Source organism: Phyllopteryx taeniolatus, chromosome 7 (genome assembly GCF_024500385.1).
Source record: "Phyllopteryx taeniolatus isolate TA_2022b chromosome 7, UOR_Ptae_1.2, whole genome shotgun sequence".
Lineage (NCBI taxonomy): Eukaryota > Metazoa > Chordata > Actinopteri > Syngnathiformes > Syngnathidae > Phyllopteryx > Phyllopteryx taeniolatus.
This window is the reverse complement of record NC_084508.1, coordinates 8,878,657-8,896,216: the sequence shown is the minus strand read 5'-3', so window position 1 is coordinate 8,896,216 and position 17,560 is coordinate 8,878,657. Positions and strand designations below refer to the sequence as shown.

The following is a 17,560-nucleotide window of genomic DNA, read 5'->3' as shown; positions in this document are numbered from 1 at the left end:
GGACTTTGTGGACTACCAATAGACGGGGCCCTCAAGGTGTTAAACTCAAGACCCGTAAGCCAAATCCAACCCTCCGTCATTTTTTTTGTGGCTCATGAAAGCTTACCACCATTTTTTTTTTATTGTATATTCGCAGTTCAGCATTCTTTTATTCGATTTTTTTATTATTATTGTCTGTTGTTCAAGAACAGTAACAGTATTGCAAGCATTGGGGTCTAAATCTAGAGCATTGGCACAGAGCGCCATTCAAGCCAGCACCGCCACCTGCTGCATCTGACACAGAGGATTTTAAATATGCAATATATGCTGGGTACGATGAAATCTTAAGACTATCAAGGTGTGCTGTCCGGTGTCAGGAAAGCTTGGTCGGTTGTTATTTTCTCGGGCGGGCGGCGTTGTTGCATCCGGCACAGGACGTCTTGAACCCGTGCTGAGTATATTGAAATCTCAAGACTGTCAAGGCTTTCTGGAGTGAACTATGTTGCCCTTTTTGTCACAAAGACAGTTGTTAGTTGTGTTCCGGGGGCCACTTTGCTACATTTAGCACAGGGAGTCTTGGACCTGTGCCGGGTACAATGAAATCTCAAGACTATGAAGGTATTGTGAAGTGCAATTACGCTGTCCAGTGTCAGAAATCTGTGGGTCATGGGTCCTCCAATGGGATTAAAAACCCAAACCACCCACCATTGGCCCTGAACAAAACCTGTGGCAAGCCACGATGGATAAAAACCTTGAGCTTGGCGATGCAGGACTGTTATGGAAGCGGCGCCCATGCTGAGACGCGTTATTGACAGGAAGTGTCGAGAAGGCACTCCTCTGTTACCCCGGGCAACATGCGTTCAAGGCCCTGGCGAGCAGCTCATTGTCATGCCCACCGGCATTCAAAACTCACCCTGAATTAGGGGTGGGCAAACACAATGGCCGTATTTGTTTTTTTTTAAATTGACAGATGGACCAGGCCAATCCGAGATGAGGGAGAAAATGGCTAGCTGTATATGCAATGTGGGATTGTGATTTGTGTTCATACCTGTACAATGTTATTCTTTTGTTGTATTGTTCAATTGGTTTATCTAAACTGACTTGCTTTGTCTTCTTTTTTGTTTCTTCTCGGCGCAGCTCGGCGTGCGTGTGCGCCGGGCGTCACGTCAGGGCTGAAGCCCCGCCACCCTCCCTCCCATGAGCCCGTGTGCCCGGAGACGCACACCCGGCGCCGCCACGCCACGCACGCACACCCGGCGCCCGAGCACGCACCCGGCATCCCCCACCGCGCCAGTCCAGCCGAGCCCCGTCGGAGCCTGAAGGATGTCGACGGAGATGGAGCTCCAGCCGGCGGTCCGGCCCGGCAGCCTCAGGCGGGACTCCAGGAGGAAAGGTGCGGCAAATGTGACTCACGTTAGAAATCTAGTATAAATACTACTGTTGACCAGGTAGAATTTCAAAATGTTATTACCATATTTTACATGTAAACTGTCTGGCTAAAATGAAAAGTCTGATCCACCGATAAAAAGTACATCATCCTTTTCCGTCAAATGACGTTACTTCATCTCAAAGGTTTTTGTTTTTTTTCCTGTATCTTGACAAGAATCCTATTAAATTTGAACACTGTCTGACCTAGTTATGTGCTGGAACACTCAGCAAACCCGTTCTGGGTACAATGAATTGTCAAGAATAGCAAGGCATTCTGGAGTGATATGTGGTGACCGGTGTCAGAAAAAAAAATTTGGGGGGGCTGCTTTGAGAGATGTGGCACTGGACAATTTAAATCTGTGCTAGGTACAATGAAATCTCAAGATTATCAAGGCATTATGCGTCATGAGAAATAAAGCGGTTATTGTATCATGGCAAGAATTGTATAGCTTTTCCCGATTACGACACAAATCCAATTGATTATGAATGACTTCCAACACAAAATGAAATATCAAATCACAACATACTTCTTTCAAGCTCTTTACCAGTTCCTACATTTCATGTGATCGCCATCAAACAAATAGCAAATATTCTTGTATCACCACAAGCACCCGATTGATTTAAAGGAATCATATGTAGAGAGAGAGAGATTTATAGATTTTTTTTTTTATATATAATATTTAATAATCTTAAAATAAAAATAGGAGTACAAAGTCTATAGACATGTAGACTGAATGAATGAAATTCTACATAGGTTTGGCCAGAAATCAACCCTGGGTCCCGTGGCGCAGGTGTATGTGTGAGATGTCAGGGGCCAAGGTGGGCCGGGCCGGGAGCCCATCAGCCCAGCTGCTCGGTGGTGAGAACGCCGTGTAGCGCTCTCCCGATAAGCACCTGACTGATGTAGCGCAAGCAACAAAAAAAAAAGAAAAGCTGGACACGGCTGCAGCCAACACGCACACAAATACACACACCAGTCCCAGACACGTGTACGTGTGTGTGTGTGTGTGCGTGTGTGTGCACGTGAGCGGGTGCCCCTTATGTCCTATTTAGAAACACCTTTGTTTTGCCACAATGTTCATGTTCATCCTTCACACTGCTCTCTATATTTGGGGGAGAGGAAGACACATTGTCACACATGCACACACACACAAACGCGTACACACGTTTACACACCCACATTCGCACACTCTCGGCTGGGATTGAAGCCCAGAAGCGCATATGAGAGGTAAGATTAATGGTTTGCCTTCAGCATCGAGACTTGGGGGTGCTTTAACATCTCTTTGCCTTTTCACTTCCTCACACACGCACACACAACACAAACACACATACACGACACCGTCAACCTTGTGTGGGCCTCCAACACCATTTCTTTCGAAGAAATTGTGATTATTGTTATTTCTTGATCCCTGATGGAAGAAATTGGGAAATGAATAATCTTAAAAGTTTACCAATAAAAATGGGCAAACAAATAAAGTACAACATAGAAAGATCATTTGAAAAAAGTTATCTAAAAAGTGGAAAATTAAAAAAAAAAATGGAAGCATAATAATATAGACATTGAAATAAAATTGAGAACAATATCTAAAAAGTAGAAAACAAAAAATAAATTGTAAATAAATTATATGCAGTGTATAAAAAATAAGCAATAAAAAAAAAGTAGATAACTTTTTAAAAAAAAGATTAGGTACAAATATATAGCTGGAAATCTCTGCGTAATTTCTACCATGTGCAGAAGCAGTCACGTAATTTCAATTACAAATGGTAAAAAATAACAATACAAAATATTAATCAAAAATGTATACTGTATATATGAAAACGAAAAATCATAACATTAAAAAATAGAAATAAATAATAGAAAATACTGTATGATAATGGAATTACAAATTTGAAAAGATGTCATCAAAAACATTGAAAAAAAAATGTACGTGGAAAATAAAGAAGAAACAAAACAGAGACAAAACACGAAAAACAATAGTAAGCGATAGAATAATGTCAACGTGCAAAAGTTGTTGGCGAGAATTCAATGAAGTCAGCCCGCTATTATGACCGGTGTGAAAAAAGACTCATTTGGAACATGCTCGTCGACAGACTCCAGACTCACAGCGGGAACTCATCATTCCTCTCATCTGGGTAATTCGTCCTCGCACACGCACACGCACACGCACACACAAACACCCCGCAGTGTGATGAAAGTCCAATGCAACCACACGAGATAGAAGAGTCAAGTTTGCTAATGCTCCCGTTGTTGTTGTGTGTGTATGACGTCAGCCGTCCCCGCTTGTGCGTCATGCGTACATTGCTCCTCATCACCTTGAACGAAAACGGCTCCATAGCTGATCGTCATTATGGAGGAGGAACCCCAGCAGGATAGTCCCTCACTCCTCCTCCCGACGACTTCTAAATGACCTTGCAGGAGGATAGACGACGAGCAGAGACTAATGTAAGGCGGAGCTGTTTAATCTCCCGCCTTTTGTCTTGCAGCTCTGCTCTGAATGAGAACCAACGAGCGTTGCATCCATCACACGCTCTGTCACTGAAGTGACTTTTTTTTTTTTTTGCTTTCTGTGGCTCCTCACTTCTCCTCTTCTTTTTTTATTCAATTACCATGACAAAGAGAATGATAACCCCTGGCCTTTGTCGTTCTGAAGTAGCACGGCTTTTTTTTTTTTTTGCGCACAACGGGTCGCTCTTATTATTAGCGGTCAAGCGCTCCTCAGAGTGCAAGAATCCCACTTAATCCTGGTTAAATCCACAGAGATTGGGTCCATCTCACCCCCAAAATTGCCTCGGAATGCCCAATGAGGCAACACTTGATTCCCCAAACATTTTTTCTTCAAAACATTTGAAAAGGAATGGCCGCTGTTGGGGCAGCACAGACTGCTCGTGGTTAGCACGTTTGCCTCACAGTGCCGAAGATCTGGGTTTGAATCTCGATTCCGGGCTTCCTGTGTGGAGTTTGCGTGTTCTCCCTTTGCTTCATATCCTGGTCAGATTTTCATTTAAAGCGAATTTTTGTTTGAATGCGTATCAGCAAGACGCCAAAATGGTTGCTTTGAACTAAAATGGCCGACTTCCTGTTCAATTTCAGTCACGAGTCCATGAGACTTTTTTCGTCCATCCAATTTCGTTTTGATCGGTGAAAAAGGTTTTGGGCGCTAATTTTAGTGAGGATTGGCTGCTTCAAACAAAAATGGCCGACTTCCTTTTCAATTTCATACGTGTCCTGCGGGCATTTTCACATGTCCGGTTATAAATTTCGCGTTGATCAGTGAAACTGATGTTGGTGGCTATTTTACTGATTTTTTTTTAAACTAACTGTGTAAGTTTTGCTAATTACTCTGTAGGCTTTTTCCATTTTGTTTGACCATGATCGTAATTCATGCGGTGTCCAAACAAGACGTGCACAACCCCATCTGCCTTTATTTTATGGTGCAAATAGGATAACGACTGACACAAACATGCACTGCTGACAGCACACAGCAGCGGAAAAAACAAAAACAAAAGTGTGTGTTTGCTTGTCTCTGGTGTGTGATTAGCCAACATATTCTCTTCTTTGGTGTGGATATTATGCACATGTGCAGTATATCTGGAGCGAACACTGCAGCCATTCAGCCTAATATTTGTCCCCAGTGAATTCTTGAACACAGACAACAGTATTTGGAATCTGTGTGTGTGTGTGTGTGTGTGTGTCCATCCATCCATCCGTCCGTCCGTCCCTGTGCTCTGTGAGTAGGTAATCAGATCTGTTCCCGCCAATCAAACCCGAGATGGAATTGAATTGGCTCACTTCTGTTGCGGTTGTCATTGCTGGCCAGAAGTGGATACGAGGGAACCAAAAACAACAACAACAACAACAACAACAACAAAGTCCTCTTGATGGCGCATTGTGACATTTTCTTTTACTTGACGTCTTTGTCCTTGCTGCTTCGTCTCCTCCATCTGCTTATTTCCAGAAAATGAAAGATGTAATTTCGTCTTGCTGCCAATGAAATCAAATCAACTACATACCAGGAAAACTGCAGTACTACTCCAAGTTGTTTGTGGATCCTTAAAACTTAAAACAGTTCCCAAAGCCACCACTGGCTAATTGAACCATTTTACAGTGGTTAATTAACCTTCGCATTGCATCTTTGTCTTCCACCCTTTTAGCACTATAATAATAGATATATTTATTAATTTCACAGCTTTCAGGCGGGGCCGGGGATTGAACCCCGGTCCTCAGAACTGTGAGGCAGACGCTCTAACCAGTCGACCACTGTGCCGCCTAACTTCTATACCTTTTTCTTTTTTTTCTTTTTTTTAACTTACAATACATTTGCGTAATAAGGTTTTAAACGCTTATTTAGGTACAATATTGATTGAACTTTTATCCGCAGTGCTTTCTAATTGAATCATAATTTAAGCAAAGATTTTCATATTCCCATATTTATAGCGCAGTGGTACTTAGGGAGCTAACAATTTTTTTTCGGTGGCATTTAATGTAAAACGTTTGACAAGCACCGGTCTAACGAATTAATGGTCAGCGTGAAATACGGAGGTAATCACATCAAATAAAAAAAATAAATTAATTAAAATTTGAATAAAGTGAGCAAAATAGAAATGGGGGAAAACAAATTATACTGTTAGTGTTTTGACTCATGAATGAATAATGCGCATGGTGTGTAGAGATGCACATAAAATAAAATGTATACATATATACAAATAATATACTTTATTCAGCTCTATAATAGTGATAATACGAGGCAATTTTTTCCATCATATCCATCATTTTCCCAACAGGCCTCACTTACCCACTCTTTGTAATAAACAGCTTATATGACACATTCATGGTCAAAAACATCACATCAATCGCACACAAAAAAAGATATGGAACATTAAAAACTTTTGATTTAACCAGCCGTCCATTATGTAAGCGTATTAGTGTGTATGATAGTTTGTCCCCGTTGCAATCGTCTCGCTGTGTTCGGCTCCTCTACCGCATTAATAACTACGGTCGCCATAGCAACAGTTGGCTCCTTGCTCATAATTTGCACAAAAGGAGAAAACATCCTAGTCACACACACACGCGCACGCACGAACACACACTCGGTAGAGGACGACACGCTCGCCTCACTGAGTAGCGAGGGAACATTTGTTATTTGTGCGATATTGACAGACTTGACAACAGAGCTGGCCTGAAAGAGTTGAACAAACCGATATTTTGCCACAGTGCAACCTGTTTTTTGTATCTTCTAATCTTTTCGGAAAGTTCTTATCCTCCGTGGAATTTATTTGGACAGGAAAAGTAGCACAAAAAAAACTTGGGTCAACCGTCCACACCCATGTGGATTTTTGTAATAAGGCGCATTCTTCAATGCCTCACGGACTTTTTCTCCACACAAAACAATTCCGCCCAATCCCAGGCAACCGTGGACAAAACAAGATGGTCGTGAGACAACGTGCGGGGGGGCGGATGATGTTAGCTTAGACCGGAACCGGGAGGTGGATTGCACCGGTGTCAGATGGGATCGACTGCAGCTCACCCGCGACCCCAACGAGGAAATCGGTGTTTGAGTTCCCACTGTATTTGTTGCTAGTTTAAATATATGAGTGAATGAAACTTTCTTTTGTGTCGGCGATGAAAGTACGTGTGTCACCCACCCGCTCCCCCCACCGAGGTCGACACACGCGAGCATGGGGGTTTCCTATCGTGATGTTCGTCTGTGCCGCTATTCCGGCGTTCCGGCCCAGCCGCGCTAGGAACGGCTTCGTTAGTAACCGTTAAAAAAGAAAATGAAAGGAGCGGCGCCGTGATTTCAAGTGGTGAGAGGAAAAACTTTGTTCTTGGCATGAAAAGACAACTGCTGGGTTTTGAGGGGATACCTGATGCTCTTACAGAAAGAGCCTCTAGTGACACACACACGCACGCACGCACACACACACGTACACACACATCAGTATGCCTCTTGTAATGATTGTCACGGTGCACGAGTGCCCGCGGTGCAGGCCCGTAGGGGGAGCAGATTCAGTGTTGCATGACAGGATGAGATCGGCTTTTTTTTTTTTTTTTTTTTTGTGTTGAAGCCCGCTGTGACACCTTGTCAGAAGGCGGACGGCACACAGGTGTACACACAAACATCACGAATAATCATAAATGCACACGCGTCAACACAAGCACCGCCTGCATTTTGCCCTTGGTGATATTTTACATTACTGTATTAAATTGAAAGCAACATTTCCAAAACAACAATGTTAATACGCTTAACTTTTAGTTTAACTTCTTTTACTCCAAAGTAAAGAGGCACTTTTGATATTGTGCTTTCCAAAAAAGCAGACAAACTATTTCTGTCACACTTTCATACAAAGAAGATCAATTATTGATGTCACACTTCAATAAAGGCACACTTTTGATGTTGCAAATCCCGAAAAGGAAGATAAACTATTAATGTTGAATTTTTCAGACAAAATACAAACTGTTGAGGTTGCCCTTTCCTAAAAAGAAGACAAAATATTGATGTTGCTCTTTCCGAAAAAGAAGACACAAGCTGTACGAGGTTCATCCCATACAAGGCCCGAAGATGTAATGTTACATCAAATTTTATCCTGATTTGATCCAGATTGCACGGGTTGACGTGGAACATTCCAATTCAGATGCGCATCTCTCTCTCAGACCTCAATCAGATCAACATTTACCTTGTCGTGTTGATGTAGGTAAACATTAGCACATGCTGCAGTGTGTGTCAGATTCAACCGATTACCCTCCCTGAAAGATTCTCCGACAAACCGCTACCATCTGCGAGCTTTCATTAGTGCTCATCAAAAAGCCGATGTACATGCAGCATATTCTGTTTCATGTTCGAGCCTTCGCAAACGCTGCACAGCGCATCTCGTTGTGGTTCGAACACTGGAAGAAGGATAAGACGCTCACAGCGGCAGCGACATGAGCCGTCTGCCTCTTTGACTCCACGAGATGCTCGAGGTATTTTCCTCAAATTCGACGTTGACAACAATTAGCACCTTCTAAAAATATTCCTGTACTTGTTTGTAGCTGCATAACATCACAATTCACAGGCGAAATATTGCCTGCGGTGAGCCTATCTCAGGCAGAGGCTCTCCAAGTCTGCGTCGCTGACAAATGGTGGCAAAATAACATCTGAGTATCTTCTTCTTATCGAGTATTTCCAAATATGAGAAAGGAGAACTGTTGCAAAAATGTGCTTACAGCTCTGTGTACGATAACTGTTTGAAACCCAATTTGAATTGGATAACTCCATTTTTAATCGCACACTTGTAAAAAATACAATAAAACAGTTGGCTGGATTGAAGACATGCCTTTTATACGTGGTGACAAAGTTAGCATCACTAACAACACTTTCCGTAATGTTTGGCTTTAAGCCCATCACGCCAAATGTATCATAATTTCATACTAGAATTCTACGTCATCAGTGTGATATTTTTATTTTGAAAAGCCAGATGTATATGATCAAATTTGTCCATTTCTGCAGATGATCCACTCGGGAGCAGCAACTCATTCACCAGATAACCTTTGAGTGATGCGCCGACATCGAATACTAGAATGCGTTGTACGTGCCACCACTATTTGGAACACGGTATTCCGGTTAATATTGCGTTCGTGGAAAAAGAATTAAACGGAATCATTCATCGATCTCTAGCAAACCCAAGGCGCAGCCATTTTAGGCAATGTGACGGAAATTCAAAAGCTGGAAAACAGGTTAGCAGACTCTCTGCGTATGCGTCCGTGTTTGGTCACATGAGAGGGGAAAGTGTGACTTTAAATTTCCCTCGATTTCCTGTCGATTGTGTTCAAATGTAAATTGATTCAAGGTTTCTAATCACTGCAACATCGATACTAGTTTTGTTAGCCCTTCTATGGCCTTTTGCATCGCTTGTTAGCATTAAGCTAGCGGACTTTCGTAAGATAAATTGAATGTGCTTTGGTTCCGTCTTTGTTATTTGTTTCGTTTTAAAGGAAACTTTAACTGGGAATGGCAACAAACATTGCACTTGACCTCCATTGTGAAGAATTGATCCCTATTTGCCGAACTGCTTGTTGTGAAGTTCGCTGCCACCACCGTGATCGCGACTCAAATTTTCGTTTCGTTTCTCGAGCCGGGTCACCCGTAAGAGGTACCGTTGTACACTGTAAAAAGCCATTAAAACAAAAACAATTGCTTTAAAAAAATTACAAATAAAAAAAGTGATATATTGAGAGAACACTGTATTGACATTTGTATTCGGGACAGGCCACAAATGTAGGTAGCATGTCATATTTGAAGGAGCCTTTTAGGACCTTCGCGCTGTGTTTTGATCATCCAAGAACTTCCAAAGGACATGGCTCCTGTATTGGGAACATAGCCGTTGCTCCATTTAGCAAATGGACACAGGAGAGTCAAACTGCGATCGTACTGCCACACGTGACGAGAAACGAGCCCCAGCCTCCTCTCTGGAGGCGACTGTCTCCACAAGTTAAAAGTTCTATCTGTCTGCTCCTTGAAAAGCGACCTTGACATCAGATGCATCTGATCCGGGCCTCAGGGCACATTTGTGTGTGCACGCACGCCCTCGTGCAGACAGACTCGGCTCTGGACTCGTGTGGTCCAGGTCAATGCGGCAGGTGGCCAAGGTTGGTAGACAACAGGGATCATGAAAAATGATATGAAATACAAAAAGTAACGCCTCAGAGGTCAAGAAGATTGAAGAAAGTTTTAACGGGTCGAGAGAGAACTTTGAACTTGGACCTTGGTTTTCAAGATCATCAGTAGGAGTCCTAATCTTTAGGTGAGTTAGGTGAGGATTGACAGAATACATTTCATAAGCGCCAAGGCATATTTTGTCCAAGAAACAACTGGATTGTATTTATTGCTTTGAACCAATAGAGAAATGTTTGAAACGATTACATTTTTTTGATGATCTGGCCTGTCTTGTCCCTTTACAAAAAAAAAAAAAGCCATAGAGTTTAGAAGGGAGCATCTAAACACTTAATGGCACAAACGGGTAGTTCAAAGCGTCTTCATAAACACAACAGCTATAAAGGAAAAGCGCACTCGTCAGCAAAAGCGCGAGGCAATTTGTCTACTCGATGAGTCGCACTTTATCATCGCATTTTCCGCTCGCCGTCGCACATTTGCATACGCGTCTCGTCAGTCAAGTGCCAGCTTTTATGCGTTAAATCAATCTTTTCCTTTGTGATCTTCTGAGAGCGCTTTGTCTCCGGCGAGGTGAAATAACGCACAGACGCGCAAACGGGCATCGGAGTGGGATGAATTGCGAGGCCGTCGAGTGTTGCTCGGGAAGCGTCCCAGCTGCGGTTTCATCTGGAGCTCCTGGATACAAGACACCAAGCCGCCAGAAAAACATTTCTAGAGACCGGATCATGGCTAATCCCAGATTCACAAAGGAAGCTCGGTGGCGCTGGCTGCTTGTTAGCCGGTAGCCTCGGACGACTGGGCCCAGGTCTCTAATGTCTAATAAATGTAACGAGCGAGACCATTAACTATTATTGAGCGTACACTTTGCTTCCGTTTACGAGCTGCGTGATTGTTTTTTTTTTTGGTTTTTGGTTTTTTTCTTCTCGGACCGCTGAAGTTAACAAGAATACATGAGCACGTTCCCCCGGTGCACATTTACAACAACTCAGAAACTAGACACGTAATGCTAAGGGAGATAGCAACTAGCCAGTGTTGCCGGGCGGCTTTAGCTCATGCTGATATATTATCCGGTGTTGCCTTGAGATACGAGTGACCCAACTTTTTGGGATGCAGTGAACCCCATTTATCGCATAGGACATGTCCCAAACAACACTGCCGCTCTGCTTAGCTTTTGACTTTGACATGATTCGAAAGCCTTGCTGTCGAACGATATAAACATTGGATGGGGTTGCCATCAGGGGTCTGACATGAGGACTCCGGGCCTCCTTAAGGGAACAACTGATGGCCAAACCTTGACGAGAAGGCCGAAGGTGAACCGTCACGGAGGACAAGGTGCGACCCCGTTGCATGATGGGAGAAATTCCAGGTGTGTGTGTGTGACAACATTGATGGAGAAGCCTTCACAGATGAGAGTGATGGAGTGCCGGACGGGAAGGTTACGGTTGCCAGGGGCGACGCCGGGGGCTTTCCAGGAGGGCCCGACTGTACTGTACCTGCCATCGATCACAAGTGTGTGCGTGTGTGTGTCAAAGGGGCTTCTGCCTGTCATAACGCTCTAATCCTGAGTGACATTTATCCAGGGAGGCCTTGCTCATTCAACCATCCATCACCATCCATCCTCCTCGTCACCCCACCCCCCACCCTCCCATTCCCTCCCTGTGTGTCTGCGCGTGCGTGTGTGTGTGTGTTGTCATCCCCCTGTCGAGCAACAGCCATGACTGGCACATTAGCAGATACCCTCAGTGTTCCCTTTGTGCGTGCGTGTGTGTTTCTTTCACGGCAAAGACGCGAACAGTGTGTGCGCGCATGTGTTTGTGTGTGTGTGTGTGTGTGTGTGTGCGCGTTTGTGGAGAAGGATGCAAGTAAAGATTCTTTCATTAGTTCTTTTTGATGCTCGGCAGGGTCGCACGAGTCACACACATTTAATAAGAGCAGATTGGACTAGTTTCCCCCTCTTGGCACACGCGCACACACACACACACACACATACCCCTTTCTCGACCTCTGCACTTTGCTAAATATAGCAACATTGATGGGTAATGGATGGAGATGGATGCCACAGGTCTTCCATGTGGAACTGAAATTGCATATTGTACAGTACTTAGCTACCCTGATTTTTCATCTACATTGCTAATTTTATTCCCCCCCCCCAAAAAAAAAATCGTCAAGTTGATAGAACACATTATACAAATGGAAAATGAAAAAAATAATAATCTTTTTTTCCAATCAATTCCAATGAAGTTGGAACGTTGTGGTAAACATAAAAACCGAATACAATGATTTGCAAATCATGTTCAACCTATATTTAATTGAATAGACTACAAAGACAAGATATTTCATGTTCAAACTGATAAACTTTATTGTTTTTTTTATTTTATTTAGCAAATAATTATTAACTTAGAATTTTATGGCTGCAACACGTTCCAAAAAAGCTGGGACAGGGTCATGTTTACCACTGTGTTACTATATATCCATCCATCCATCCATTTTCTGTACCGCTTCTCCTCACTAGGGTCACGGGCGTGCTGGAGCAATCTCCGGGCGGGAAGCGGGGTACACCCTGAACCGGTCGCCAGCCAATCGCAGAGCACATAGAAACAAACAACCATTTGCACTCACATTCGCACCTACGGGCAATTTACAGTCTTCAATCAACCTACCACGCAGGCACGGGGCGAACATGCAAACTCCACACGGGCAAGGCCGGGATTTGGAACCCAGTCCTCCGAACTGTGGTGCTAACCAGTCGTCCGTCATGCCGACTATATGTGTGTGTGTGTGTGTGTGTGTGTGTGTGTGTGTATATACACATGCATTTTGGGGATTTCGTTCTGAGGTTGAAGTGGGCATAGGTAGAGATGCCCCCAAACATTTTGGTCAATGCTGGCAGTTTCGTGACATTAATCTCACGTTGAGCACGTCCGTCAAATAAAAAAAATATATAGGATGGATTTCATTCTGGCATTTTCAGATGGGGAAGGGGGCATAATTAGTGATGTCCAAATACATTTTGTTTGCAGTTTTGTAATATTAAGCAATGGTAAGCTTTTTTACATGATACTGATTCGGGGGGGTGTACTTAGGGCGTTGCGATTAAGTTACTCAGTTTTGCCAACTTCTGTAACCCCTTTGTGCAACTTTTTTTGTTCAAAAAAGCAACAAGCAACACATCGATGCCTATATTAATAGTTTAAACCGTAAATATACCCCAAACTATGATCCTAAAACGGTTTTTCATTTCACACTCATCAACAACAAAAACAATACCATTAAACAAAAGGTTTACAGAGGCTTTGCACATATGGTAAAGACTTTCTGCAACTTGCACTAACAACCCAGGCTAAATTTAGCTCCTCCCGAACATACAACGTTTGTATGATAGTCGGGATGCGTCACTTCAACATACTTCCTTGACACCAATTACTAATTCGCCAGGGTTAACTTGTGGCATTTTAGGGTGTTCCAGAACGAACACAAAAAAAAGAAAGAAAAACAAGGTGATTTTGTGAACAGCAAACTTCAAATAGGTGGTGTTTCACTGTATCCATGTGCGAAAAAAGCCTTCAAATGGATCCAGAAAAGTTACCGCCACTAAAACGTGTTGCCCGGCAACACTCGCAACAATGCGAGGCTTTTGATGATGAAGAGGAGGAGAGGGACCTCTTCATCGCCTCCACCACTGCACGACCTTCTGAGGGTCACGGCGCTAATGCGTCGATGTATTATACGAGCGACGCTGCATTATCATTACACTGTGTGGGCACTCGTTGGCTCTACCTGCTGATTTAGAGCGTTTACTGGACTGGAATGAAGATTAAAAACATTCAAAGGGTTTCCCCCCTGTCAGTGTTTATGTATTACTTAACAGGGCCTCAGGCTAAGGAAGAAACTATTACGCAGAGAGTTACGACATTTACTACGCTGAAGCTTGTAAGCATCACGCTACATATACGGCTTCTGGAAAGTATTTGTAGCGCTTCACTTTTTTCCACATTTTCTTATGTTACAGCCTTATTTCAAAATGGAATGCCTTACGATTCCGTTGACTTCATGCTTTGTTTGTGCTCCAACATCCAAAGTCATCTGTGGGAGTTCCCCATATTGCCGGTCGTTTTAGAGCATTCTAAATGATCTTTCAAGACACACAGAATGTTGTGTTATGCCACAATATATGCACTTACTGAAAGACTTAACTCTTGTTTCACTCGGGAAAAAAAAATTGTTTCTTGCTTTTCAGTTCTTTAGTAATTAGAAGTAGAAAACGGGTTGGTTTCACCGAAAACACCAGTTTCTGACGATGAAGTGGGCAAAACGAGCTTTTTGTTAAACAAAACATGTCGAGCAGAACAGCGACTCTGATGCTAATATTTCTTGATTTTGTAACGCCTTAAATTATAAGACAACAAAAACAAGACTGAGAAAGGGCTTTTGATTGCAAAATAATAATTGATTTACAGATATACAACTATGACGTGTGCCTTGAGAAACGCTAACTCATTGCATTGCTCGAGTCAAACATCATTGGCTTTTTACGTGGCCTACCTCATCCACGCCATGAACTGTGTCATCTTTTCTCACAATGGCAAAACATACTTTCTACTACCTACCGCAAGATAGATACTCTGTTTGTAGTCTACATATAGGTTCGTAAACTTGTTCGACTTCCAACTTGTTGGCCTTTCCCCCTTCATAATCGACGTGACAAGCCGAGAATAACCCCACGTGATCGTCGACGTGGATTCCGGTTGACGAATATAAACGTCAGTGGCAGTGAATGAATGACGCTGTAGAAACATCTCAGTGATGATCGGCGAAACAGGACGCACCGCTGCAAACTAATGGCCAGGTGAGGATGTCTATGTAAAAAATGAACACAGAGTTAAAGCTCCTCCTCGTCCTCTGTTCTGTATTCAGCACAGGAGCGAACAAGGTCGACATGGGAACGCCATAGCCGACACTCGCACAATGCTGACATTCTCGCACAATGGAGGGTATAAGAGCAGGGGAAAAAAATGTCCACAAAGAGACAAGAACACAAGTGTATTGATCGGTGTCACTCATATGATAGCACACTTCATCGCTACCATTACTTTTTTTTTTTTTTTTTTTACTTAGATCAGTGATGGTCTATTCTGCTCTGTGAGATTGATTATCCCCAAGGTAAAAGATGATGGAGGACCTTGAACGCCAGGCTTTAAAGTGTGTGTACGTGTGTGTGTGTTTCTTGCAGGGCAGGATCGCAGCGAAGCGACTCTCATCAGGCGCTTTAAGGGAGACGGCGTCCGCTACAAGGCTAAGCTCATCGGCCTGGACGAGGTCACCGCGGCCCGCGGAGACAAACTCTGTCAGGACTCCATGATGAAGCTCAAGGTAAGAACAGCCAGCCTATACATCTTGTATTATCATCAAATTATCATAATTCTTCAAATAATGACCCGGGGTCTTTATTTGCTCAACTGCGGAGTGCCAGGCTGTTACGTTGTTATTGTGAATTTGTGGAAATGAACAAATCAGCTGTAACAACAAGCATGTTGTAGAAAGGAGGGTTTTATTTTTACAGGGTCTGACACAGTGCCTTGGAGTGATTGTCTAGTTTTTCAGAAAAGAAAAGAAGAACATCAAGAGGTGTGGTTGGTATATGGATGAGAGAGGGGCATGTGGGGTGAAAGTCTCATTTGCAAGGGCAGGAACAATTACAGGCAGAGGAAGACAGATGGGCTAGTTAGCCGGAAAAGGGAAGCCGCGCCGCGGAATAATTTGGGTGAGATGTGAGTGAGGAAGACGAGGGATGATGAAGATAGACGGGCAAAAAGCGAGGCGTAAAGCAGACACGTTGTGTTTTGTTTGTTTTGTTCCCGGGATTTAAAAAAACAGGCAATCGGCTGAAATCAACTCCCTTATGAGGGACGTTGTCTCATTTACTGTTTAAGAGCCAGCTCTCATCCCGCCCCTTATACTGCTGGGCCATTGGCGAGTACAGATTCGGTTACCGTGACGACTGGGGGCGGAGCATGAGCTTTGCAACTAGAGAGAAGGTTGACGGACTCGCTCTCACCATCTCGCCGGTGAGTGTATACGTAACATCTTTCCGCAGCACTGGGTTGAATCTTATTGGCTCGTCCCAAAGTGTATGCATCAATCACAGTGTGCTGGATCTCGCCGGCAAGTGCGTGCGTAACAGTGAGCTAGATCTCGCCAGCGAGTGTCCAAGTTCCACTTTCAGTTTGACTGTCTCTGCGTGGCTCAATAGGCAGTTTCTCTTCATCTCACCGGGAAGTGTATGCCTAACAAGTGTATGCGTTTTTAACTGCTGGCTAGATCTCGCCAGCAAGTGTAACTGTGCGTTGGCTCTAGCCAGCGAGTGTACTTGTTCTAGTCTGTCTTTGACTCTCGCTCTCTCTCTCTCTCTCTCTCGCCTCCGCATCGCTCAGCCGACTGGCTCTTGCCATCTCACCAGTAGGTGTACACATAACAGTAGACTGGAGAGTGAGAACGTGTTAGGGAATGCTGTACTTTAGAAAGTGTGTTTTAATAGATATAAATGTGTTTAAAGCATGAGGGAGAAGTAGATTTTACTTTTTTTTTTTTTGACGGTCTCTTTATGTTGTAGATTTTCACCTTTTGCGGGTGGGTCCGGATCGTAATCCCCTGGGATTGACAGATCTCTGCAAAAGCATTTGAACGCAGGCAGCCGTTCACACACTACCCAAAGACACATCGCCAAACGCAATAATCTGAAAAGTGCGTTTCGCCACAACGACTTCAAGAGTTGGAAGTCGGAAGAGCCCGATTCATTATTTATTGTCCTACAGGAGGTATCTGAATTGAGGGGGGCGGGGGGGGTGCATTTCAGCTGAAGGTGACGAAGGGCCGAGGAGAGGAGCGACAGCTCATTGATCAAACGCCTTCCCTCCTCCTCATTTACGGCTACGGCAAATCCATCAAGAGCTTTTCTCTGATCTCCTTCGCCTCTTCGTTCACGCGAGCTGCTCCTCCCTCCTCCGTGGCAAGCAAATGCGGCCCAGGTGAACGTCTCACCCTCGCAGGTGCAGTCTGGGCGTTTATTCATCATCAATGTGTCATTGCGAGCCAATGCGACGGGTTATGTTTTCACGAGGCGTTGCAAATGAACTTCAGCCCACAGCTGTCCAGCCTGATTTCGGCACTCACGATTGATTTTTGTATGCCTTTGAGTCTTTGGACAACTCCACCTGTCAACTTTTACTTTACAGAACATGTGAGTGCCGAATATGTGATGGTAGGCCTGGGTAATATGACCTTAAAACAAAATCGGATTTCTGATTTTAACTGATCCCGCCCGCCCTCACCCCCACAACCACCCACAGAAATAGCAAAGACAAAGACATTCTTTCAAACAAGTTTTGCTTTTGTTTGTTTTTCATTTTTGGGATTTGCTTAATTCCTCCTGATACTAAACGAGTTTTGAAACTGAATTTTTCCAGTATGTATTTTCCGTGCTTTTAGTTGAAATCATAGAAATA

General features: G+C 43.6%; 1 protein-coding gene across 8 annotated transcripts in view; it reads left to right on the top strand.

Annotated features, from left to right (window-relative positions):
• dab1a (DAB adaptor protein 1a) overlaps positions 1-17,560 on the top strand; it is a 230,595-nt gene that overhangs the window by 171,413 nt on the left and 41,622 nt on the right. For all 8 annotated transcript variants that reach the window (XM_061778681.1, XM_061778679.1, XM_061778680.1 and 5 more), the window contains 2 exons: positions 1,117-1,372; positions 15,289-15,428. In XM_061778681.1, coding sequence (XP_061634665.1) covers positions 1,303-1,372; positions 15,289-15,428 — 210 coding nt within the window. In that variant the 5' untranslated portion in view covers positions 1,117-1,302. The remainder of the gene's footprint in view (positions 1-1,116; positions 1,373-15,288; positions 15,429-17,560) is intronic.